Raw genomic sequence first — 26,890 nt, 5'->3', positions numbered from 1 at the left:
AATGTAAAAGCAAAGGGCAAAGTGGTAAGTGGAATATAATCTCCACTCTGTTAAAAGTTAAATAAAAACAATACCCATGGGGGGTATTAAAATAAAAATGTTCATATTACTAACTTTGAGTGATATGGTTAGAGCTGATTTTAATTTTGTTCATTGTATGTTTCTGTGTATTTCCAGATTCTTTTTTTTTTTTTTTTTTAATTTGTTTTGGTGGCTGGCTGGTGCAGAGATCCAAACCCTTGACCTTGGTGTTATCACACTGTGCTCTAACCAACCAACTTAGCTAACCAGCCAGCTCCAGATCCTTTATAACAGATATACATGATAGAAGTGAAGGAGGAGTTAAAAATGCAGAGATGATTTCCATGGAAATAACTCTTTTGACCAGCACTGTCCAATAAAACTTTCTGCAGTGTTCTATATTGTGCTGTCCAATACAGTAGCCACTAGCCACATGTGGCTATGGATTACTTGAAATGTGACTGAGAAACTGAACTATTTTTAATTTTATTTAACTTATGAGTATTGTCTATCCTACCAGACAGCTCAGCTCTGGACTATGATGAGAAACTACTTTTATCTTACTGTTTTTAGGTGAAATCTGTGAAATGTCAAAAGATGTTTAATACGTAATACAATGAAATATCACTCTTTAATAATAACATTTTGTTTTCCTATAGAGCTCCCCTCCTTACTTCCTATAGTTGATGTAGCTGAAGCCTTGCTACATGTTAGAAATGGTGCCTGGTTCTTGTGTCTCTTGGTGGCCAATGTTCCTGATAGTTTTAATGAAGGTAAATATAATTTTAAAATGGGATGTTGAAGAGGTTTGCTTGGGCATGTACTGGACCTATTTTTTTGAACTAAGAAGAAACATAGGATTTTATTTGAGAGTTTATCTTTTGAAAATTTATTAGTAGTATTCATTGTTGAAATATTGAGTTTAGAGAATTCCAAATTGTATTGACATTGCAAGTTATAGGGAGTATGTAGCAAAAAAATTTTTTTCCATCCATCACCATTGCTGTAAAATGACAGTAAAAAATACCTAGGAGGTAGAAGATATAATCTCTATGTTCAGGGAACAAAGAGGAAGAGGCATACATCTGTGAAATAGCCAGAGAACAATATGAGATATGTATAATCAGAATTACAGTTGGACCTTTGTTTCTCAGTTTGCAGAAAATATAGGGTAAAAATTGAGAAAAATCAACTAAAGTTTTATACCTCTATCTAAAACTATGAGTGATTGAAGATTGTTGTTTGGGTCTGAGTGATATAAAAATAAAAACATTTGTTGAGCAAGGAAAGTAATTAGTGAATTGGGAGCCAGGGAGGAAAAAGCACTGGATCTGGGGTTATAATTCCTGACTTTGTCACTCACCATTGTGTGATCTCCACCAAGATACTTAACTTCTCATCTCTAAAATGAAGATAATGTTAATAATATTTCCCTTACTTTTCCGAGAGACTTATCGAATATCACATGATAATGTAAAATCTCTTCCGTAAACTGTGTTCTTGCTGATTTTCTGTCAACTTGTTCTATTAATTACTGAGAGAGGAATGTTGATGTCTCCAAACATAGGAACATCATATTGTGGATTTGTCTTTCTCCTTTCAGTTCTGTCCGTTTTGCTTTATTTTGATGCTGTATTGTTGGGTCTATGTGCATTTAGAGGATTGTTATATCTTTTTGAAGAATTGAGCCTTTTTTCCCCCATTATATAATGTCCTTTTTTCTAGTAATATTTCTCTTTTTAAGCCTACTATTATCTGATGTTAATACAGCCATATCATCTTTCTTAGTGTTCGCATGGTATATATATATATTTCTTCATTTTTTTATTTTTAATTTATCTGTGTCTTTATATTTAAGGTGGATTCCTTGTGGACACAGATAGTTGGGTCTTGTTTTTTTAAGTCTAGTGACAATTTCTATCTTCACTGGAATGTTTCAATAATTTACATAGAACATTTAACATGATTATTGTGGTGGTTATGTTTAACTCTATCATCTTGTTTCTTGTTTTCTATTTGTTCCCTTTTTCCTCTTGTCCTCTGTGCCATTGTTGTCATAGATTTTACTTCTATATGTGTTATAAACCTTAGAGTACATTGTTATTGCTTTTATATTTTAAAGATAAAAAAAGGAAAAAAACGATTTTCTTTCTTTTTTTAAAATTAATTAATTTATTATTATTTTTTTACACTCTAAGATGTTGCGGAACAAAGCGAGGGGGAAGAGGGAGGGGCGTAGGCAGATGGAGGTGGGGGTGGAGGGATGGGGCTGGCCTGGTTGTGGAGGGATGGGGGGGGCATGGCTGCGGCCCCCTGCCAGGCTAGGGAGCGCTGGGCTTCCAGCAGCTAGGCTAGGTCATCGCTGGGAAAAGCCTTTTTCTTTATCTGCATATTTACTGTTTTTCATGCTCTTCATTGCATTGGTTAGCTCCACATTTTCATCTGGTGTGATTTCCCCTTAGCTTGAAGAACTTCCTTCATTTCTTGTAGTGCCGGTTGGCTGGAAACAGATTTTTCCAGCTTTGATTTGGAAAAACCTTCATTTTTGAAAGATATTTTTATTGAGCATAGTATTTTAAGTTGACATTTTCTTTTTGCTGTTTAAAGATGTCATTCTGTTGTCTGGTAATTTTTGTCTTTGTTCCTCTGTAATGTTTCTTTTTTCCTCTGGTCACTTTTGTTTATTTTTTATTTCTTCTGGCTGCTTTTAAGATTTTCTTTTTATCACTGGTTTTCAGAATTTGATTATGATGTGTCTTGGTATGATTTTCTTTGTGTTTGTCCTCCTTGGGGTTCATCAAACTTATGGGTTTATAGTTTTCATTAAATTTGGGAAAATTTTTTCAAATGTATATTTGTCTTCCACTTTCCTTATCTTTCTGGGATGGTAATTACAAGTATGTGACTGTGTGATATTGTCCCACTGGTTACCTTTTTTTTTTTCTTTTTTTGTCTTCCTTCATGTCCGGCAACGGACGGCAACCCTCAGTGTCGCACCCGTACCGGACCGGGACCGGCCACGGGATCGCAACCCTCGGTGCTGCGCCCGCACCTCGCTCAGCCAGTGAGCGGGAACCGGTCTGTATGTGGGATCCGAACTCTCGGCAGGAGCACCGCCGCACTCCCAAGCGGCGCACTGTAGCAGTGCGCCACTGGGCTGGCCCCCTTTCATTTTCTAAGTCTTTTTTTATTCTTTGCTTCGTTTTGACCAGTTTCTGTTGCTCTTCTTTCAAATTCTCTTATCTTTTTCTGCTGTAATGTTTAATCTACATAAATGATTGATTCTCAAGGCTGAAAAAAAATGGTTTCTAACATCTTACTTATAAAGCTTAATGTAATAGAAGCTCTTAAATATTCAGTTTGTAGGGGCCTGATCAAAAATGGAGAACGACAAGATGAAGAAAGTCTTGGAGGAAGGCGCAGGACAGATGCCTTACGCTTCTTATGTAAAATGAATCCTTCTCAGGCCCTCAAGGTCCGAGGCATGGTGGTAAGAGATACTATTGTTTTTCTGAGACAAAGACCTTTATATTATGACCTGGAACTTTTCTCAAGATGGTTTAGAAATCTTGCAGAGGTTGGGAATTTTAATTATGTACTGGATTGTTATCTTCTTCTCTGGGGTTTTATGTTTTGTAAGATCTCTTCCTGTAAACTTTAGATATTGAAGTATCCTGGCCCTTTTTCTTACGACATTAAGTTCAATTTGTTTTCTTTGCTGCATTAGGTTGAAGAATGTCACTTGCCAGGCCTTGGAGTGGCTTTGACACTGGATCATACTAAAAATGAAGCTTGTGAAGATGGAGTGAGTGACTTGGTTTGTTTTGTTAGTGGTTTGCTTCTTGGAACAAATGCGAAAGTCCGGACTTGGTTTGGAACTTTTATCCGTAATGGACAGCAGGTGAGAGTTAAATATCTGTATATCTGTGGATCGGGATACTTTGGCAATTACTAAAAGGAAGAAATGCTTTTTTTAAATGATATCATTAGACCAGTGGCCCTCAAACTTTTTACATTCAAGTAACTCCCTAAATTTAAAAAAATTATTGAGGGGTCGAGCCCGTGGCGCACTCGGGAGAGTGCGGCGGTGGGAGCACAGCAGCGCTCCCGCTGCGGGTTCGGATCCTATATAGGGATGACCGGTGCGCTCACAGCGCTCACTGGCTGAGCGCAGTGCAGCCGGTCTCAAAAAAGGCCAAAAAAAAAAAAAATTATTGAGGATACCAAGGAGCTTTTGTTTATGTGGCTTTTATCTATTGATATTTGCCATATTAGAAATTAAAATTGTGGGCTGGCTGGTTAGCTCAGTTGGTTAGAGTACACTATTATAACACCAGGGTCAAGGGTTTGGATTCCCATACCAGCCAGCCACCAAAAAAGAAAAAAAAAAGAATTAAAAAAAATTCATTGAATTTATTTAAAAATATCAATATCAATAATATCCTATTAAATGTGAGTATAACGTGTTTTTAATGAAAAATAGTTGTATTTTCCAAATAACACAACTTAGAAGAATGATATCATTTTATACATTATTTTCAAATCTCTTCAATATCTGGCTTAAGAGAAAGTCTTTGGAAAACTTCACTGTACACTTGTGAGTGAATGAGAGTAAAAGGCAGATAATGTCTTAGTATTATTGAGGAAATATTTTTGTCTTTCTGGACCCCCTGAGTAAGTCTTGGGAATCTCCTGGGTTCTGGATCAGACTCATGAGCACTACTGCATTAGGTCATCAAAATAAGTTGTTATTATATCCTCTAATTTTAATATATATGCATTATAAGTTCCTAGCATAAGACAAAAAAAGATGTAAGTATATTTTTATTGTGGTAAAATATACATTTGCCATTTAATTATTTTTTAAGTGTACAGTTCATTAACATTAAGTACACTCACAACGTTGCACAACCATCACCATTATCTGTTTTCAGAAGTTTTTCATTATCCTGAACAAAAACTCTGTACCCATTAAACAATTCCTCCCTACTCCCAGCCCTTGGTAGCCTCTATTCTTCTTTCTGTCTCTTATGAATTTACCCATTTTAGGTACCTTATATAAGTGGACTTACAATATCTCTCCTTTTTCACTTAGCATAATATTTTCAAGGTTCATCCATATTGTAGTATGTATCAGAATTTCCTTTTTGTTTGTTTTTTGGCAGCTGGTCGGTAAAGGAATGCAAACCCTTGACCTTGATGTTACAAGGTGATGCTCTAACCAATTGAGCTAACCGGCCAGCCTCAGAATTTCCTTTGTAAAGCTGAATAATATTGCAATGTATGTATATACCACACTTCGTTTATCCATGTTGATGGATATATATTAAATTTGCAACAGTTTTTAACTTGTAAAATATTTTAATTTTTCAAAAAATATTTTGTAGTAACTTTGTGAATAGAGTTCCTGTGAAGAAACCTAATGCAGATCATGTTTTATCTTGTTGAGATCACTCAGCTAGGCAGCATGTGTAATGCTTAGATCCTCCAGCCTATTTTTTTAATGCTACTGAATCATCGTATTTTTGTATATCTAAGTTCTACTTTATAGCCCACTTGAAATCTGATTTTAAGCTTGCTTTTTAAAAGGAAGTTAACATTTATCGTATGCCTTCTATATGTCAGGCACTGTGCAAAGCACTTGGCATGCTCACTTTTTTTTAGTTGTCCTTCGTATGCAATAAACTTTTCTTCTTTGAACTTAGTGTTATTACTAAAGCAGGCTTATTGTATTTTACTTGGAAACACTTTAAAGATAATAATTAGCTAACATTTGCCTAGTTCTTTATAGTTTAGAAGTGCTTTCTTGTGTAACATCTTTATTTATTTATTCATCTCCTTAACAGACATTGAGTGCTTGCCATATGTCAGGCACAATGTTAGGTACTGCAGAGTAAGAGATAACTAAGACATTATCCCTACCTGAAGAACTGTAGGGTTTATAGACTTGTAAACTAAATTACAACAGTTCTCTAAGGTAAATATTATTAATAAAATATTCATTTCTTTGTCATTAAGGAAATTGGGATCCAGAGAGGTTGGCTAATGTACCTAAAAAAGTACATAATCATCTAATAGTGGAGCTGGGGTTTATTTATTTTTATTTTATTTTATTTTATTTTTTTTAAAGATGACTGGTAAGGGGATCTTAACCCTTGACTTGGTGTTGTCAGCCCCACGCTCTCCCAAGTGAGCTAACCGGCCATCCCTGTATGGGGATCTTAACCCGTGGCCTTGGTGTTATCAGCACTATGCTCTCCCAAGTGAGCCACGGTCTGGCCCTTGGAGCTGGGGTTTAAACACAAGATCTTTTGTCTCCAAAATCTGAGCATGTTTTACTATACTGTTCTGTTAATCATTATGTATTTGAAAGTACCATTTGAATAATATTCTACAATTAAAACTGTGATTAATTTAGTCTTTCCTGTGTAACCAATCCAAGTTAGGGTGAGTAGAGCATTCTTCAAACAAATCAGTGGATTTTTAGTTTGCTTTATTGATTAAAATGAGACTTAACAGTTGTGATAACCTTCTCAAATAGGTCAATTTCAAGTGTTTAAATGGGGAGCTCTGTTTGAGCTTCTTTTTTTGTTTGTTTTTTGGTGGCTGGCTGGTTTGGGGATCCAAACCCTTGACCTTGGTGATATAGCACTGTGCTCTAACCAACTGAACTAACCGGCCAGCCCTGGTTGAGCTTCTTTTTAATTTAGTAAGTGCCCCATGCTTTCTTCCTTTTGTGATCCGTATTTCTTACAGAGAAAAAGAGAGACCAGCAGTTCTGTCCTTTGGCAAATGAGAAGGCAGCTTCTTCTGGAGTTGATGGGCATTCTTCCCACAGTAAGAAGTACCCGCATTGTGGAAGAAGCTGATGTGGAGATGGAGCCCAATGTGTCTGTGTATTCGGGGCTGAAAGAAGAGCATGTTGTGAAAGCCAGTGCACTCTTACGTCTGTACTGTGCTTTGATGGGGATCGCTGGACTCAAGTATTCAATAATTTGATATTTTAACTTTGTGTCATTTTACTTTCTTGTTTCTAATCCCAAGAAAGTGAGCCAAAGGTCTTTTATTCAGATGGTGCAGGTTTTCTGTTGCGCTCAGGTAGTGGGCTGGCCTATATCAAGAATGAAGTCCTAAGGCCAGGCATTTGTAGCAGGGACGTATTCATTTACAGGTTGAGTATCCCTTATTGGAAATGCTTGAGACCAGAAGTGTTTCAGATTTTGATTTTTTTTTTTTGGATTGTGGAATACACGGGTACTTCAAAAGTTCATGGAAACATAGAATTAAAGATTTTATGAATCTTTCCATGAACTTTTTGAAGTGCCCATGTATTTGCAGAATATATACTGGTTGAGCAACTGTGATCCAAAAATCTGGACTCTGAAATGCTTCACTGAACATTTTCTTTGAGTGTCATCTCAATGCTCAAAAAGTTTCAGATTTTGGAGTATTTCAGATTTCGGATTTTTGGGTTAGGGATGCTCAACCTGTATTTCAGTCTGATTGTAAATAGAATTATGTAAATATGGGAGGGGCCAGAACAATTTATCAATTTCTAGTCACAGTGTAAAGAAACCTATGATTTTACTACAGCTTGACAAGACTATAGTGAATGATCTGTGAGTGGTCCTTTTCCTGGCCTATGCAGATAAGTTGAAGTAAATTTCTCCTATGTTTACTTTTACAGCTGAGGTCATAAGTTGTTTAAAATTGATGTGATGTGATTATTAAGCACAAGATTTCTTATTTGGTCACTGTACTACATCCTTTTGAATAATGTCCTCAACTTTTATACATACGGTCCTCACTTGGCATGTCTGATTCACTTGAATTTGTTACCACATTTAGTTAAATAATGCTGGTCCCTCAACAAGGCTCAAGTTTCAGTTACCAGGATACATTAACCAAATAATTGTGTAAAATACAAACTTTGCTGTGAGCTCTTCAGGCCACTTATCACTGTGTAAATAACAGCTGCACATCATGATCAGTGACCAGTGGCATCACTTTAAAACCTGTCAGTGACTGGCCACCACCCATCTGTTATTCTGTTCACACAGAGACAGCAAAGTAGGTAGTTGTATTACCTCCTTGTCTCTGAGAGATAAACCTAATTGACATTTTATAAAAACGGATAATTGAAAGAGGATATTAGCTAATAAAGTTGAAACTATAATTATGAATGTATTTAATATCACTGAACTGTACACTTAAAAATGGTTAAGATGGTAAATTTTAAGTTATTTTTAAAAAAGATGAAAGTGTAGCAAAGAAACAAAAAGTGGTAACTGAAAATGACATTTGAAGCAAACATAAGTTGAAGAAATAGCTGACTGTGAGAATTTTGACACTGTTGCTGTTTGAGAGACCCTAGATTTGTGGCCAGGGGAATTTTCTGAAGGCGAACTTGTTGACATAAATGAGAAAAGTGGTTGTGACGAAAGGATGAAGATGTCCCAGAGGATATGATGCTGGCAAAAATCTTCACATTAAAGGGACTATCAGATATTTAACAACTGAAAAGTACAAAGGACAAAATGTTGGAAGCTAATCTAAACTTAGAAGGGAGTTTGATAGTTCACCAAGGCATAGAAAAGATGCTCACTCCATATTATAAGTTAAGCAATGAAAAAAGCAAGAGCTATTCAAACTATTCTTGTTAAGGTTTTTACAAAGAAATAAAAGCTCGAATTACAAGTGTTTCTAATGCTTTTAAGTACAGAATGCTAAATAAATACTTGTTTTACTGTTTTTTTAAAAAATTTCCTATGCATTATAACTGACACTTTTTAATGTTTTGACGAAAAATATTAAAGGTCACAATACAATTGTAATTTTTGCCATCGATTATTAAGATTGCACTGCATGGTAGCAGCTTGCATCGTCATTTTTATGGTCCTACGCTACTGTGCGAAGTGCCTGTATTTGTGTCTGAGGAAAAACACTATAGTTGCAATCTTTCAGCAGTGTTTCTTTTTTTTTTTCCTTTTTGTCTTTTTTCGTGACCGGCAACGGATCGCAACCCTCAGTGTCGCGCCCGTACTGGACCGGGACCGGCAACGGGATCGCAATCCTCGGTGTTGCTCCCGCACCTCACTCAGCCAGTGAGTGGCCGGTCTGTATGTGGGATCCGAACCCTCGGTGGGAGCGCTACTGCGCTTCCCAAGCGGCGCACTGTAGCAGTGCGCCACCGGGCCGGCCCAGCAGTGTTTCTTTTGATGAGTTAAGATGTTAAAGATTTTATAGTGAGTTATCATTATGAAGTTTAGAATTTATATCTAAAATGTTAAAATGTTGGGAAGTGTACTTTTTCTTTTTCCCTTTCTCAACTAAAAAAAGTAATTTCTAATAATGTATTCCTCCTTAGACCAACAGAAGAAGAAGCAGAACAGCTACTGCAGTTGATGACAAGCCGTCCCCCCGCTACACCAGCTGGGGTTCGCTTTGTTTCACTTTCCTTTTGTATGCTGCTGGCCTTTTCTACGCTTGTCAGGTACCTTCCCATATAAGTTGCTCTATTTTCTCAGGGTCTGCTTTTACTTATTAAGATGTGTGGATACCATTAGATTAAGAGCTTACTACAAAAATTGGCCTTGGTGTGGACAATCATAGTATCTTTTAATAAAAGGGTGTCAGTAGCATCTGGTTTATGCCAGTCATTTATTGATTTTTTTCAGTTTCATCTGATAGTTTGATGGGGTATAGAATTCTAAGCTGGGAATAATTTCCTTTGAGAATTTTGAAGGTGTTGTTCCATTGTCTTCTAAATCCCAGTGTTGTTGAGAAGTCTGACATAATTCTGATTCCTGGTCTTTTGTGTGGCTTATTATTATTTTTTTTTTAAATATGGAAACTTGTAGAATTAGCTTTTTGTCCCTTGGATTTTGAAGTTTCTGGGTGATATTCTATGTTTTAAGTTTGTTTTTGTCTGTTCTCCACATATTTGGTAATCCCTTTCAACCTGGAAGTTTATGTCCTTCAGTTTTAGGACATTTTCTTGAATTCATTTGTTGGCAATGTCTTCCCCTTGGGTTTTCTCTGTCTAAAACCTCTTTTTATTCAGAATTGGACATTTTTAAAAGATCATCTTATTTTCTTATCCTTTATTCTTTTCCTTACTTTTGTTCTTTTTCTTAAAAGCAGCTTTATTGCAATATAATAAAAACCACCCACTTAAAGTGTACAATTGAATGGTTTTTAGTATGTTTACAGTGTTATACAAACATAACCACAACCTAATTTTAGAACACTTATCACTCCAAAAAGAAACTGTTCATTCCGCCTTTTAGGATTTGTCCTTAACTTTGTCTTCAAATCCTAATCAGTGTTTAATTTCTTTCTTTTTTTTTTTTTTTTTTAGGAGGCTGGTGGGTACAAGGCTCGAACCCCGGACCTTGGTATTATCAGCACCATGCTCTAACTGACCTAATGAGCCAGCCTCCAGTGTTTAATTTCTAAAAGCCCTTTTTTGGTTCTCTGAATGTTTTTTCTTTATAGTGTATGTTGTTTCATAGTGGCATGATTTCTTTTGATAGTAATCATATGATTTTTTCTTTTTCTACGTAGCTGGTGGGTATGGGGGTCCAAACCCTTGACCTTGGTGTTATAACACTGTGCTCTAACCAACTTAGCTAACTGGCCAGTCCTAATCATAATGATACTGAAAGGATATTATTTGTACTACTTCTGTTCTCTAAGTTGCTCTTTTTCTGCCTTTTTTTGGTCTCTGTTTTTCAAGTTAGAAGTCTTTATCAGGTGTTTAATATTTCTTGATTGTTCATATTTAAGAATAGGAAAATAAAAAGCAGATTAGAATCTCTAAATAAACAGGTAGGTCTTTGGGAAACTTTTGGCCTGATCAGAGTTTTAGAAAAGACTGTAGTCTTGCCTGGAAAGTAAAGGCCTGTCTGGGAACCCATAAACAAAGTTAAAAAGTGAGGGTTAAAGGCTGCAGTATAATCATTCACTTAATTTATGATGTTTAGAATGGTGCTCCAGATAAATCTCATTGTCCCTTAATTCTGGCACACTGTTTTACCGTCTCTAGAGAACAAATTTCCAGTCTTCTCTCTATTGATGGAGGGGTGTTCATCTAGTTGTGTAGAATGGAGGAGGTGATTTGGAGATCTACTACTTACATAGACCATCAAACTTTTTATTTTAGTCACTGTCTTCACTCTCACTCCCAGAACTGCCTAGAGCTGTCAGTCCTGAGCCCTTTGAGAATTCTGTGGTATAAAATGGATTGGTTTTTCCCTTCTGCCAGTTTAGTACTCTGTTTCTCAGGTCTGCTAAGTCAATTACCACTTGTCTGTATGTTCTCTAGCTTCCAGTATTTGTGTTGTCCCTCTTCAACATCCTATGCATTCGTAACTTTTGAGAAAACTCCTTTAATGCAGTTTTAGTGGGGTTTAAGGAGGGTGTAAAATTAGGTACATGAAATGAAGTGCTTTCTTTTCTTTTACCAGAAGTACTTTCTAAACGTTACCTGTAATCCTCATTATTTCTATAAGATGCATATTTTTGTCCATATTTTATAGGTAGGAGAACTAAAGTTCAGAAAGATTAAGTTTCTTGCTTAAGACCACACTACCAGTAATTAGCAGATATGGGATTTCCACTTGGGTCTGGCAGGCTGTAAAGGCTGTGATCTTTCTACTACATAACACAGTCTTTTATTAGCGGATGGGTTAGGTATAGTTGAGAATGATGTCTTAAATTTTCTTAGCTTGGGGTAGTAGGAAAAGTACACTTTTTGGTTGCTTTTTGTTTTCGCCATTTTCACTGCAGTGCTTTTCTTCACAAATCAAAGGCTGCCTGTACCTTTCAACCTAAGATCTAGGAATTCCCTTTAAAAACTCATTGTCATTGTTATATTTTTATAACCATTTTTCATATCTGGTGAGCCCATGGCTGTCTTTTTTTCTTTCTCTTTTTTTCTTTTTATCATTAGTGATCATTTATTTCTCTACAGTTTTGAGTTCTACTCAAAAGATTTCTAAAAATTAAATTTCATTTTTCAGGTAAAAGATGGGCTAACTTGTTTCTGTCTAGTACTCAGTTTATGTCTTTTCAATGCTTAAGGTTTTTTTTGTTTGTTTATCTTGGTTTTTTTTTGTGGTGGCTGGTAATGGGATCTGAATCCTTGACCTTGTTATTTATCAGCACCATGGTCTAACCAAGTGACCTAACACTGATGCTTAATTTTTATTTTATTTTTTTGGTGGCTGGCCAGTATGGGGAACCAAACCCATAACCTTGGTGTTATCAGCATCATGCTCTAACCAAGTGAGCTAATGCTGATGCTTAATTTTTATTTTATTTTTTATTTTTGGTGGCTGGCTGGGGAACTGAATCCTTGACCTTCATGTTACAAGGCCATGCTCTAACCAAATGAGCTATCTGGCTAGCCCCTAAAACTAGGCTTTTTCTATATGAAATAAGTATGAGTTTTGACTGTAATATGGTTCTTTTAGCATTTTAATTCCTTGCTTTTCCAAGGGATGTGCGGAAGTTTACTGTCACCAACCTGCAAATGTAGTAACTAAGACAGTGAGAGTTTGACTATTAAGATTCATGAAGAAAAACAAAGGTCTTCATTCTTGAGCTCTAGAACTACTTCACATCTCAGTGACAATTAATGGCCCAATTCAGCAACCAGTTAGTTTGGCCTGATGTTTCAAAGAAGGGAAGGAAAAAATAATTCCTACCAAAAATAATTTCAGAATACTTTCTTATTCATATACTTGTATAGTTGATTTAAATCAGTGACATTCTGATATGTTTTATATAGTACACCTGAACAGGAGCAGTTAATGGTGGTTTGGCTAAGTTGGATGATAAAAGAAGAAGCTTATTTTGAGAGGTAAGATGATTTAGTTTGTTTCAGTTAGCCAAGAAAGCTTTTATTTTCTCTGTGGAAATTTATATGTTCTTTTTTATTTCAACAGTACTTCAGGAGTCTCTGCTTCTTTTGGGGAGATGTTATTATTGGTGGCTATGTATTTTCACAGCAACCAGCTTAGTGCTATCATTGACTTGGTCTGTTCCACTTTGGGGATGAAGGTAATTTTCTTTTATGTTGCTTCTAAGAGAAGGTGTTTCTAAGCTGGACAATTCATTGTAGTATAAAGTAAGTAGATTGTTTTTATTTAAGTAATTTTAGTTGTTTAATAGATTGAAGTTTTATCAGGAGCTCTTAAGAAAAAAATGCGTTTTAGTGGGTGTGGTGATATGAACCTATAGTTCTTGGTACTCAGGAGACTGAGGCTGGAGGATACCTTGAGCCCAGGAATTCTGGGCTGTAGCATGCTTTGCCCATTAGATGTCCTCACTAAGTTTGGCATCACTATGGTGACCTCCCTGGAGTGGGGGACCACTCCCTGGAATGGTTGCCTAAGGAGGGGTGAACTGGCCCAGGTTGGAAACGGAGCAGGTCAGAAATCCTGTGCTGATCATTAGTGGGATCCTGCCTGTGAATAACCTTTGCACTCCAGCCTGGGCAACATAACAAGACTTTGTCCCCATAAAAAAAAAAGAAAAGAAAAAACTGCATTTTGAAAACATTTCTTTACAAGGATAATAGATGTTCAATGCAGAAAGCTTGGAAAATACAGAAAAGGGAAAAATATCTTATAATTCCACAGTTAGTGACATGAAGTATACTACTGGTAACAATATGGTGTCTGTCCTTTCTTTAAAATGATATATATATTTTGTAATTTAAAAAAACTTACTAATATATAATGAATATTTTTTATATCAATAAATATTTTAATACAATATAATTTTTAATGGCTGCTTTTTAAAATGATATATATATTTTGTAATTTAAAAAAACTTACTAATATATAATGAATATTTTTTTATATCAATAAATATTTTAATACAATATAATTTTTAATGGCTGCTTTGTAGCCCATCATTCAGACTGATCATTGATTTTCTTTTCTTCTTTTTGTGGCTGGCCTCAGGGATCAAACCCTGGACCTTGGTGTTGTCCGTACTGCACTCTAACCAACTGAGTAACCAGCCAGCGATCATAATTTTCTTAATGGGTCCTTATTATTTACCATATAGATTTTCCAATTTCTTTGTGATGTTTAGATGAATATCCTCATTTACATAAATATATACACAGGCACTTACACATCTATATCTTTGTACACTTATAGTATTATATTCTTAGGATGAAGTTCTAGAAGGCAGTTACTAAGTAAAAGAGTATGATTATGTTAAGGTGTTTCATCAATATTGCCAGATTATCTTTCAGAAAGATTATACCAATTTAATTGTTCTCATTAATTCATGAGAACTCGCATTTTTCTAAACTTTCACTATCACCGGATATTACCATTCTTTTTAATCTTTCCAAATTTGAATGATGAAGAATGGTCTCACTTATTTTGTGTTTGTGGTTTTTTTTTTTTTCCTGGCTTTAAAAAATGTTTGTTTATTTTTTGGTGGCTGGCTGGTACGGGAATCTGAACCTGTGACATTGGTGTTGTAAGGCTATGCTCTCCCCAACTGAACTAAAAGGCCAGCTCATTATTTTGCATTTCTTTGATTACTAGAGAAACTGTAGTTTATAAAATCTATGTGTTTTGGCTGGTTTATTTCTTTTTGTGAAAAGCTTATTAGGATCCCAATTTTTCTGTGCGGATTTTTATTTATTTTTCCTCTCACTTATTCAAAAGTGCTTTATTTAAGAGATATACCATTATACCTTATATATCATATTTCATTGATTATAATACACACATTTTACCCAATATTAAAATCAGGATTCGTTTTATAGTTGACATGTAATGTAAATGTGGTAGTCTTCCTCTCTCCCTTTTTTTCCTTGAAAAGCTACTATTGTATCAATGACATATTTTATAATCCTTAGTGTCTTTAAAAGTGGAGAAGTACAATATGTTGCAAATGATTTTTCCCAGTCTTTTTTGCCACTTACTTTGCTATTGTCTTTTTTGCCATTTAACTTTGCCATGTAGAAATTATCATCATTATTATTTTTATGTAGTATATTAAGTGTTTCTTTTGTGGTTTGTATTTCATTGTTATGCTTAGAAATGGTTTTCCTTCCTCAGTTTTATATTAATGGTCACCTACAATTTTCTTATAGTTTTTTTGTGGCTTCATGTTTTATATTTAAACCTTTAATCCATATTGAGTTTATTTTGGTGTATGGTGTCATGTGTGCAAAAACAAAACTGTATATTTATATTTATTCCTACTGATCTCACTCCATTTATTGAATAATCCATTTACCCCCGTACTGACTTAAAATGTCAATAATAGTATTTACTTAGAACTTGTTATATTGGTTCTGTCTCTAAGGAAAAACACACTTTAATGTTGTATTTGACAAGCCACTTCTGAAACAGAGTAGAGTACTTGAACATTTAAACATTAATATTATGTCACAGCCATTATAGATAATAAATTCACCAGAGCAAGTTGTGTTTCGTATATTTTTACATGCTGTTGGAATTCTTTTGGTTATTTTAGATTGTAATTAAGCCAAGCTCCTTGAGCAGGATGAAGACTATCTTCACACAGGAAATTTTTACTGAGCAGGTACTTCTTTTTATTCTTAAGTACTTATTTAACTTTCTTTTGAAATATTCTGTAGGAGAAAACTTGTGTATTTCTTTTTTTTTTTTTTAAAGATGACCGGTAAGGGGATCTTAACCCTTCACTTGGTGTTGTCAGCACCATGCTCACCCAGTGAGCAAACCGGCCATCCCTATATGGGATCCGAACCCGTGGCCTTGGTGTTATCAGCACCACACTCTCCCGAGTGAGCCACAGGCCGGCCCAAAACTTGTGTATTTCACCTTAAGGGAATAATATGGCCTTTCTCCATTCCTTTTCAATTTCTAATGATGATTTATTTCATCTTTGAGACTTCTATAAAGAAGAATCCATTAGAAATATACTTTAAAAGCTACTCATTACATAGCAAAGCATGTTTTAAATTTATATATTTTTAGAGACTGAGTAGATATCTAAGAGTATAGTGTTAGATATCAATGGTAGGGCACTCACATGGGGTAATCATTTGGATTTGTCAGGAGAAAAAAAGTGAAGACCTATTTAAACCTTTAGGCTGTAAGATTCATTTCTAACTAGGTTATAAGCTAGAGTCTAAATTCCTTATTCTTGGATTTACATGTTCTTATTTGGCCTCAGCATTTTTGTCTATGGGTAAGCCTAAGGATATTTTATTTTTCAGTGAAGGAGTCTATTCTAAAATTTAAAAATAATACAGATTCATTTGTCAATTTAAATCTTAAAATTGAAAAAAAGTCTTAAAAAATGAAATATTTGAAAATACTCATAGATCCACAATTGTTGCTTTTTTATAGTAATTAATATCTTTATCCCTGTACTAAACTCTCCCTCCCACTTATGTATACTACCACATAACAAGCAGTCACATATAAGACATAGGAGAATCATAAGTTATTTTTTATGTCTTTACATTTGAACCAACTGGAAGACAGTTTGAGGAGGGTCTTTGAAAGACAACTAAAGGGCTGTGCATGACACACTGAGAATAAAAATTCTTGTTCATAGTTATGTGTTACTTTATAAATCACATAATGTTTTTACAAAAAAGTTTACCTCCTCACAACAATCCTTTGAGGCAAGTAAGGCAGTGTTCTCCCATTTTGTAGATGTCAAAATAGATTCAGTAGAAAAAATGACTTCTCCAAAGTTATTAAGCTAGATTATATGATTTATTTCAAATTTTATATTTTTTATCTTGTCACAGTACTGTGTACATATATGTTTGATAACAAATAAAAAATTAGAGAACTTGGGCCGGCCCGTGGCTCACTCGGGAGAGTGCGGTGCTGATAACACCAAGGCCCCGGGTTCGGATCCCATATAGGGATGGCCGGTTCGCTCACTGGCTGAGCGTGGTGCTGACAACACCAAGTCAAGGGTTAAGATCCCCTTACCGGTCATCTTTAAAAAAAAAAAAAAAAAATTAGAGAACTTTACACATCCCTAAATGTATGCTTTCTCATCATTCAAAGATAATTAAAACATGTAATAATTGATTTTCATCATTTATTTCTAAGGACCATATTTGTGTTAAATATTGACAGTCTGCCTATTAATCCTTACGCTTTCAGAATAATGTTATATTTGGTACTATCAAACATGTTTAATACTATTTTTCACTTTTAGGTTGTCACAGCTCATGCAGTTCGGGTCCCTGTCACCAGCAATCTGAGTGCCAACATTACTGGGTTTTTGCCTATTCATTGTATTTATCAGCTTCTCAGGAGTCGTTCCTTTACCAAGCACAAAGTGTCAATAAAAGTATGACTTTACATCGTATTTCAAAAAACAACTTAAATTAATGCTTTTTCCCCAGTTCTATTTCAGTGTGTAGGCTTTTATTGTGGGTTTTGTGTATGAAATGTGTGCTATTAAGCCAAAATATTAGTCATTTATATAGTTATAATATTATATTAGGAACCTAATTTTAGATTTTTTTTAAAACAATATAACTGTTATTTACAAAATATATATTACTAATTCGTTTAAATTCTCAATAGCATCACATGGTTGTTTCATTAAAACTTAGTAAGAAATTGCCATTTTCTCCCATCCAAGTACTAACCAGGCCCAATTCTGCTTAGCTTTTTTTTTTTTTTTTCCTTTTTTGTCTTTTTTCGTGACCGGTAACAGGATCGCAACCCTCGGTGTCATGCCCACACCGCGCTCAACCAGTGAGCGGACCGGTCTCTATATGGGATCCGAACCCTTTGCGGGAGCACCGCCGTGCTCCCAAGCGCCGCACTCTACCGAGTGCGCCACCAGACCGGCCCCTCTGCTTAGCTTTTGAGATCAGACAAGATCGGCCATGTTCAGAATGGTATGGCCATAGACAAAATTGTCATTTTCTGAATTTTGGTTCTGTTCACCAAATTGGGAAAGGTGCTGGTCAGCCCTAACCAATATTTGTAGATTTGTCACAAGGATACCTAACTTCTACATATTTTGATATGTTTTCAATTTTTATAGTTGGCCATTTAGCTTTTTTTTTTTTTTTCCTTTTTTGTCTTTTTTCGTGACCGGTAACAGGATCGCAACCCTCGGTGTCATGCCCACACCGCGCTCAACCAGTGAGCAGACCGGTCTCTATATGGGATCCGAACCCTTTGCGGGAGCACCGCCGTGCTCCCAAGTGCCGCACTCTACCGAGTGCGCCACCAGACCGGCCCCTCTGCTTAGCTTTTGAGATCAGACAAGATCGGCCATGTTCAGAATGGTATGGCCATAGACAAAATTGTCATTTTCTGAATTTTGGTTCTGTTCACCAAATTGGGAAAGGTGCTGGTCAGCCCTAACCAATATTTGTAGATTTGTCACAAGGATACCTAACTTCTACATATTTTGATATGTTTTCAATTTTTATAGTTGGCCATATCAAATGGTTAAAAGGTCCTCTGAATAAAAGGCTGAAACCCAGGAGGTAAAGGAATCTGTTTGAACCTTTTCTAGAGGCTCTTATATTTACAAAGAACAATGAGCATTATATACATATTATCACTTTTAATTGTCCTTGTTTTTTTATGATTTAGTGAAATTATTTTCCAGCTAGATTATATCTTCTTCGTGTTTTTAGCAAGTGAAATAGCTAAGAATTGAGTCCAGATGCACACCCAACATTGCTATGTGTCCTCCCAACATTGCTAAGTGCTTGTCAAAGCCATTTTCTGAATCTTTCCAAGGGTTGGCTGTGAAGGACTGTTCTTCTCGAATTCCTCTTTGCTGTAAGGCCTTCCATGACAACGTATATGGTGCTTAAAATAGAGATGTTGAAGGGACTTAAAATGTTTTTCCCACTGCTTAAAAACTAATAGACTAAACCCAAAGCCAAGCTTCCTATTTTAAGTTCATCTTCCACTGGGCAATATTCTCGATTAGGATATACAGGTAGTTCATATTTTAAAATCAAAGACAATTATGAAACTAGATAATATATTTGGAAGTGCCAAAATTTAATAGTGAGTTTCACTGGTTCATAAATCAGGTGAAATTGTATGTGCTTTTATAATTTTGTATGCTTTTTCTTATTGCCATAATTGATTCGGTGCCTGTAACCTTTTTTAGGACTGGATTTATAGACAGCTGTGTGAAACCTCCATTCCACTTCATCCTCAGTTACTTCCTCTGATTGATGTGTACATAAATTCTATACTTACTCCTGCATCTAAATCTAATCCTGAAGCCACAAATCAGCCAGTCACAGAACAGGAGATACTCAATATTTTCCAAGGAGTCATTGGGGTAAAATAGTGGTTCTTTTACAACTATTAACTTATTTTTCTTTAAGTTTGTTCTTTTGACTTATTCCATATGTTTTTCCTATCAGAGGACTTCTAAATGGTTCTGAATTTAAAACAGGGTTAAATTTCCTTAGATTACATATAAAAATTAAAAGAATGGTATTAGTTGCAAGTAGTTCGTTAAATAGGTAACTTTTGAGGAATTTTTCTAAAAGCTTCTTTAAAAGAATGGGTGTCCTGGAGATTGTGTATTTGATGGAGGACTGTGTGATGTTTCAACATATTCAACATAGCTTCATTTAGCTTCCTGGGAATCTAAGATACCTAGAAGCATTTATGAAGAATTTAATGAAAATCTTTTTTTCCCCATTTCAGGGAAAAATAATTGCATTTTTTGCAGATATAGTTAAATATACAATATCTTTTTTAAGAGTTATTTTCTTCATGGTAATTTCAGATAATACTTGAGACTTCTGTAAGTCTTTCAGAACCAGCATGATGGGATTGCTATTGAGTAGTATCTGAATTCTTTTTTTGGTCCTGTCTTAGAGACTACTTAAGCATGTTCCCTGTCATCTCTCATGCCATCTCAAATTTCATTTAAACTTCAAGTTGTCTCTTTGAGTTTAATGTAAACATAGCATCATTTCTCCTGTATATCTGAGCTTGGGAGCAGCAACACCTAAGTATTCTATTTTGATACTTTTACTGTAAAAAAAAAAAAAAGCACTCATGAAATTTAACAGTACTTTAAAATGTTTATAATATTACCTCCAGGGTGACAACATCCGCCTTAATCAGCGTTTCAGTATCACAGCACAGCTTTTGGTGCTCTACTATGTATTGTCTTATGAGGAAGCTCTTCTAGCAAACACAAAGACTTTAGGTAAGTTGTGCATAGGGGAGTGTTTCTAGAGGTAGTTCATTTTATTTGCTTGTATTTTATTACTTTCCAAGCTGTTATATGTGATAAAATAAAGCCAAATATTCTAACAAACTCCAGCATTGTTTTATAATCTTTGCAATGTAGTCATTGTATACTTGATACATAAATCATGCATGTGTAGGCACATATCCATCCCTTATGCCTCAGTTATCCTTTTAGCAGGCTAAATTAATAAATAATTGAATTGTCTGTATTTGAACAATTTTATTCATCTTATTTGCTAAATATAGATTAAGAGATAAACCTGAAGAAGCTATAACTGAAATTTTTTTGCTTAGTATCAATATTGGCCCTGTCTTCCTTCCACTAGTGGGCAGATTAACAACCTAATCAAAAGCAACAGAAAAAAATATATAGAAAACTTCCTTTTGCTGTTAAAATTATCACTGAACTGGGCTTTGAAACCTAGTTACTTCATATAATATCAGGTCAGATTTAGCATGCAAGATATCAATATAAAATAGTATGTTTTCCTATATTTGAAAAGGAAAGTCATCTGTTTTTAGGCTTACTAAATGTATGTAGTTTTTAATTTATTTTTCATATTTGAAATAAAAAATATCATTAAAAGACTAGGCATTGAGTATATATGCAGGGAAAATTCTTGTAAGAGTGGTTACTTTGCTATAGCTGAGTGATTTTACTTTTTGAAAAGCTATAAATTAAGGTAACTTTTCAGTATTTGGCAGATCAGTTTCATTTTATTTGTATGAGGTATTGTATTTTAAATATACTGTGAACTTCTCAGCTGCTTTCTTTTCTGACTACAATTGTTAGGGTTATACAGCTGATATCCCATAACTGTAATTATGTCTTTGTCATATAAGGGAAGAGACAGGCTAACAACAAACATTAGGTAATAGTCTCCCAAGAACATGACGCTTGTGATTTAATAAGAGGTAGTAGAGAAATAGATTACTAGCAGATGTTCTGCAGGAGAACTCAGACCATTAATACTGTAACAGGGGACCAAGATACACCTTAGTTTTTATTTTAATGAACTAAATTTGAGAGAAAGGAGCCAAGGCTGATTTAGAGCCTTTTGGCTAGAAGATCAAGGATAGAATGACTATCAATTGAAATAAAAGTGAGCCTGTAGGAGGACCAGGTTTGGGGAGCATCAAGAGCTAAGTTTTGGACATGTTAAGTTGAGATGTCTGTTAGGTTTTCCAGTGGGAATGTTAGGTAGACATTTGTTTATACCAGCCTGGAATTTAGTGGAGCTACCTTGACTGAACCTTCGAGACTCTTTAGTGTGTATATGATATTTAAAATCATGACATTAAATACGATCACGAAGGGAGGGAGTGTAGGAGGAAAATCAGGAGGATATGGTATCCTGTATGCCAAGAGAAGAACGTTTCAAAGAGGAAGTAGTGATCACCTACGTCAAATGCTCTTGATAGAGCAAGTAAGATTAGTATTGAGGCTCAGCTGAGGACTGCATTAGCTTGCTAGAGGCTTTGCACTTGACCGAGGATATGGTATCCTGTATGCCAAGAGAAGAACGTTTCAAAGAGGAAGTAGTGATCACCTATGTCAAATGCTCTTGATAGAGCAAGTAAGATTAGTATTGAGGCTCAGCTGAGGACTGCATTAGCTTGCTAGAGGCTTTGCACTTGACTTTTACAGTTTTAGTGATAGAGTGGTAGGATGAAAACCTGATTGTAATGAAGAGAAATTAGAGGAGATACACTGGAGAAAATGAGTAGAGACAGCTCTTTTGAGGAGTTGTAAAGAGGAGAGAAATGACGTGTTAATTGGAGAGGAAAATGAGGTCAGGGAAGGACTTTTTTTTAAAGATGAAAGAGATAAGAGAATGTTCGAATGCTGTTGGGAATAATCTAGTAGAGAGGGAAGGATTGATGATGCAGGAGAGGGAGCAATACCTGGAGTGATGTTCTTGACAGGTTGGAGGAGATGGAATATAGAAGATAAATGGAGGGATTGGCCTTTACTTGGAGAAGTTTTCCTCTTGATTTAGGAGTTTTTTTCTTAGTATAGTTTCTCATTTCCAACGGGAATAAATAACTGCAGGATATGTCATAGCATGAGAGTTTTGTTCTTCCATGGCCAAAAAGATGATTATTCTGCTTCAGATTTATTCCTACCTGTGAAATTGTGTTATGGTTTCAGCATCTTGCTAACTCTTCTGTTGTTTGGGTCCTTACAATAAACATTATTAGCAGTTACCAGGTAGCTGCAGAAGCTCAAATAATGGAATTCTGAAATTTGAGAAAGAGCCCAAGTATTAGAATATCAGAGCCATTAAAAAAATTTGTGTGTGCATACATTTTTGGTTTGTTTTAAAATATTTATAATACATGGATGTATATTAATTTTAGTTAAGTATTTATTTAGTTAAGTATCAATTCAAAAGAATATGTGTAAGAAATAAAAAATAATGTAATAAATCCCTGTGTACCACTGCCCAATTAAAATATGAACATTACCATTACGTTTTTTGCAGGGGAGGGCGCGGCTGGCCGTTGTGGGGATCCAAACCCTTGACTTTGGTGAATTACCATCAATTTCAAGTTTTAATATTTAAAAAAATATTTTCTGTTTATTACACCTGAAAACTTTATTATTAGGTAAAACAGTTTATTTTAGTTTATTTTTAGTTACTTTTGAAAACAATAGTAATTAATATTATACATTTGAAGAACTATTTATTTGTTCCCAAAGCAGTCAGTAGGATCCTAAAAACAGTCTTACTCTTTAGTAGCTAAAAGCATTTCTTGCTTAACTCATCCTCAGGTTTTACTTCATTTTTAAAAAAGTCTGGCCTTTTTTCTGCTCCTGTCCTTCTGTTATGTGTGAAATTTCCTTCTTGATCACCAGCAGAATAAGACATATCTTGTGGTTCTTGGGAAACTATTAGGTTCCCTGGCTATAAATTCTTGAACTTGAAGTTTTTTCTTTGCACTCGATAGTTAATTATTTTCTTGAGAAGAAAGGTACTCCATCTGTATCTTTCAGAATGCATAAACTTTGAAGCAAACATTGGCAGATGTTATTTCCTGAAAGCTTGAAGTTTCAGAGCTGTAAAACCTAGAGTTAAATCAAATTTTGACCAAAAAAGGGTTCTAGTAGATACATGACTGTATAGAGTAACAGTTTAAGAATTTTAGACTTATTTCATTACTTACCTAATTGTTTACATATCTTTGTGCAAAATAGCTGGTTTTTAAAATAAAAACATATCAAAAGGGTGTTTACTGGAGAAAATTGAGGAAATAAGAAAAGTACGAAAATCATTTTATAAACCACCCATGATTCCATTGTCCAGAGGTAATCACCATTGGAATTTTGCTAGAAATTCCTTCAGCCTTTGCATGTATGAAAGCTTTCATAAAGTTGAAATCATACTATATTTTTAATCTACCCTTTCTACTTAATACATTTTAAACATTTGCCTGTTTATTTTTTCCTAAGACATGTTCTTCAATAAGTGTATAATATTTCATTATAAATATGTATTATTACTTAACAAATTTCTTACTGTTGGACATTTACATTATTCCCAAATTTTGCCATTATAAACAGTGGAGGAATGAATATTCTTAGAGCTAACTCTGTGCACAGTTATAATTATTTCTTTCCTTAGATCCCTAGATGTAGAACTACTAAGTTAAAGATTATGAAAAATTATAATATTTAAAAGATGAATTGCCATACTACCTTCCAGATTTGGAATACCAGTATAGACTCCCACATTTGTGTAAGATATGAGTGCCTATTTCCCCATGCTTTCACAATATTCAGTGTTATCATTTGTTCATGGTATCTTTTTAAGTATAGGTTGGAGATTAATCTTTCAAAGCAGGGTACTAACATTATATAACTAATCAACTATATTTTCTTCTATGACATTATTATTTCATTTTTAAAATTTAAGTATGCCTGGTGTAAAGTATGGAGTAGAGGTCTGATTTTATTTTTTCATAATTGTTATTTGTCAGCATTACAGGATGAATAATCTATCATTTTCCTATTGCTTTGGAGGACTGCTTTTATTTATATCAAAGTTTTATTACAAACCCATGTGTTTCTGGATTTTCTTTTTTATGTCTGACATTTCCCGCATTTTTTGCCAGTATTGTTCTTTTTCAGAATTTCTGTCTATTCTCACATATTTAATCTTTCACATGAACTTTACAGTAATTTTGCCAAGTTTCACAAAAGAAGGATTTTGATCAGAATTATAGTAAGCTCGTGGGTTAATTCAGAGAGAATTTATATCTTTGCAGTATTGCCTTTCTATCTAGGAATATGAAATAATTTTTGCTTTTTAATTGTTAAAATGTAAGCTTCATGAAGGCTGATTTTTGTCTGGGTTTTTTTTCACTACAGTATCTCTAGCATCTAGAATATTACATGGTACATAGTAGACACTTAATATTTATTGACTCATGAGTAAATTTATTCCAGTTCTTTTTTATGTCTGTTAATAAAATTTAGTGGTTTACTTTATATTGGTTCTGTATAATATCCTAACAAATTATCATTGGTTAGAGAAAAGGTATTGACAATTTAGTTAGTTTTTTTTTTTTTTTCCTTTTTGTCTTTTTTCGTGACCGGCAATGGATCGCAACCCTCAGTGTCGTGCCCGCACCGGACCAGGACCGGCAACGGGATCGCAACCCTCGGTGTTGCGCCCGCTGTAGCAGTGCGCCACCGGGCCGGCGACAATTTAGTTTGGATTAACCAAGCTGTCAGTTTCTTTTACTCATAAAGTATCATTTTAAAAAAAATTGTATAGTTAATATTTTTATGTTCTTGGAATGGACCCTACTTGCTCTTAGTATATTATTCTTTTAGTATGGTATGAGATTTGCTTTGCTTTTTTTTTCTTTAATTATGACTTTTCTTTATTTTATTTTATTTTTTTCCTTTTTGTCTTTTTTCATGTCCGGCAACGGATTGCAACCCTCAGTGTTGCGCCCGCACTGGACCGGGACCGGCAACGGGATCGCAACCCTCCGTGTCACACCCACACCTCGCTCAGCCAGTGAGCGGGAACCGGTCTGTATGTGGGATCCGAACCCTCGGCAGGAGCGCCACCGTGCTCACAAGTGGCGCACTGTAGCAGTGCGCCACCGGGCCGGCCCTAATTATGACTTTTCTGTCTGTTTTTTTCTTTCTTTCTTTCATTTTTTTTTTTTAAAAGATGACTGGTAAGGGGATCTTAACCCTTGACTTGGTGCTGTCCATACCACGCTCTCCTAAGTGGGCTAACTGGCCATCCTTATATAGGGATCTGAACCTGTGGCCTTGGTTTTACCAGCACCGCACTCTCCCAAGTGAGCCATGGGCCGGCCCTTCTGTCTGTGTTTAAGCAAGTGAAATTGACCTTTTTTCCCCTTTTTTCCTTTTTTCTTTTTTTCCTTTCAGGCTTTGGTATCGGGTTTATGGTGATTTCATAGGTGAACTAGGAAGTTTTCCACCTTTTTAAGGATTAAAATGGCACAAAAACATGGGACAATGTAAATAGTATTCAAAGCATTTCTACAGTTTTGCTGAGGATGAGGTTAAATGTTAGATTTGAACCTTTGAAAGCCAAACATTAGAACAAATTTGGAAATGTGATTGCTCATGTTAAGTATGTAACACCAATGATCTCATAGGCCTTGCATATTTATAATTTAGTATTTTATTGAAGGATTAAGAATATCCTTAATGTTATAGAGAAACAATTCAGAGAAACAGAGATTATAACAATTAAGAGAAACATGTTAAAGAGAAACAAATGCTTTAGGTTAGGCTTCACGGACTGTGAGTTCTTTGATGAAATAATTATTTAGGATTTTGTCTTTAATTTCATAGGTCCAGAAAGTTAAATATTGATACTTTACCCTAAGCTGATCTTGGGGACTGTAGATTTTAATAAAAGTAGTTAACATTTGATTGCTTGCTATGTACCAGACACTTCTGAAGCACATTAAAGTGTTACTTCATGTAAACCGTCACAACAGTTCTATGAGATATGCTGTTATCTTTATTTTACAGGGGAGAACACCGAGACACAGGGAAATAAATTTCCCTAAGTAGTAAGTGTTGGAACCAGTATTTGACTGTCACCGGACCCTATAGCTATTGTTTTAACTGCCTTCTTACTCAATTTATGAAAGATTGGAATGGAAAACTAGGATGCTAATTTATTTAATTTAAGGGGGGATTATATCTAATCAAGAGGCACACGGTCTAGACAATGATTCTCAACCTTTATTCTAACACTTGCATTTACATACTTTTTCTTGTCCTCAATCAAAAAAAAAAAAATTATTGAGCTTTACTGTTTGAGATTTGAAAGAGAATAGTATGTTGGATATGCTTTTTCAAACTACACACATCCTGATTGAGATTCTCTTATATTCCTGTACAAGCAGAGTACTTTGGAATGAGATTAGGGTGCCAAGTATATAGTAGAGATGAGACAGAGAAGGACAGTATTTATTTATTTATTTCCTAATTTTATTTTGTCGATATACAATGAGGTTGATTATTATGGCCCATTACCGAAACCCCCCTCCCTGCTCCCTCTCCCCCCTCCCACCCAACAAAGTCCTTTCTGTTTGCTTGCCGTATCAATTTCTAGGAGTTG

General features: G+C 35.1%; 1 protein-coding gene across 1 annotated transcript in view; it reads left to right on the top strand.

The window, feature by feature from the left end:
• Positions 1 to 26,890, top strand: part of INTS2 (integrator complex subunit 2) — a 61,595-nt gene that overhangs the window by 3,874 nt on the left and 30,831 nt on the right. The window contains exons 4-14 of the mRNA XM_008576118.1: positions 681 to 794; positions 3,381 to 3,511; positions 3,749 to 3,922; positions 6,778 to 7,004; positions 9,389 to 9,514; positions 12,815 to 12,886; positions 12,972 to 13,086; positions 15,535 to 15,603; positions 17,227 to 17,361; positions 19,162 to 19,338; positions 20,115 to 20,223. Coding sequence (XP_008574340.1) covers positions 681 to 794; positions 3,381 to 3,511; positions 3,749 to 3,922; positions 6,778 to 7,004; positions 9,389 to 9,514; positions 12,815 to 12,886; positions 12,972 to 13,086; positions 15,535 to 15,603; positions 17,227 to 17,361; positions 19,162 to 19,338; positions 20,115 to 20,223 — 1,449 coding nt within the window. The remainder of the gene's footprint in view (positions 1 to 680; positions 795 to 3,380; positions 3,512 to 3,748; positions 3,923 to 6,777; positions 7,005 to 9,388; positions 9,515 to 12,814; positions 12,887 to 12,971; positions 13,087 to 15,534; positions 15,604 to 17,226; positions 17,362 to 19,161; positions 19,339 to 20,114; positions 20,224 to 26,890) is intronic.

This window comes from Galeopterus variegatus, unplaced genomic scaffold (assembly GCF_000696425.1).
Source record: "Galeopterus variegatus unplaced genomic scaffold, G_variegatus-3.0.2 Scaffold1292, whole genome shotgun sequence".
Taxonomy (NCBI): Eukaryota; Metazoa; Chordata; class Mammalia; order Dermoptera; family Cynocephalidae; genus Galeopterus; species Galeopterus variegatus.
The sequence above is the reverse complement of the archived record's forward strand: the minus strand, read 5'-3'. Positions and strand labels throughout refer to the sequence as shown.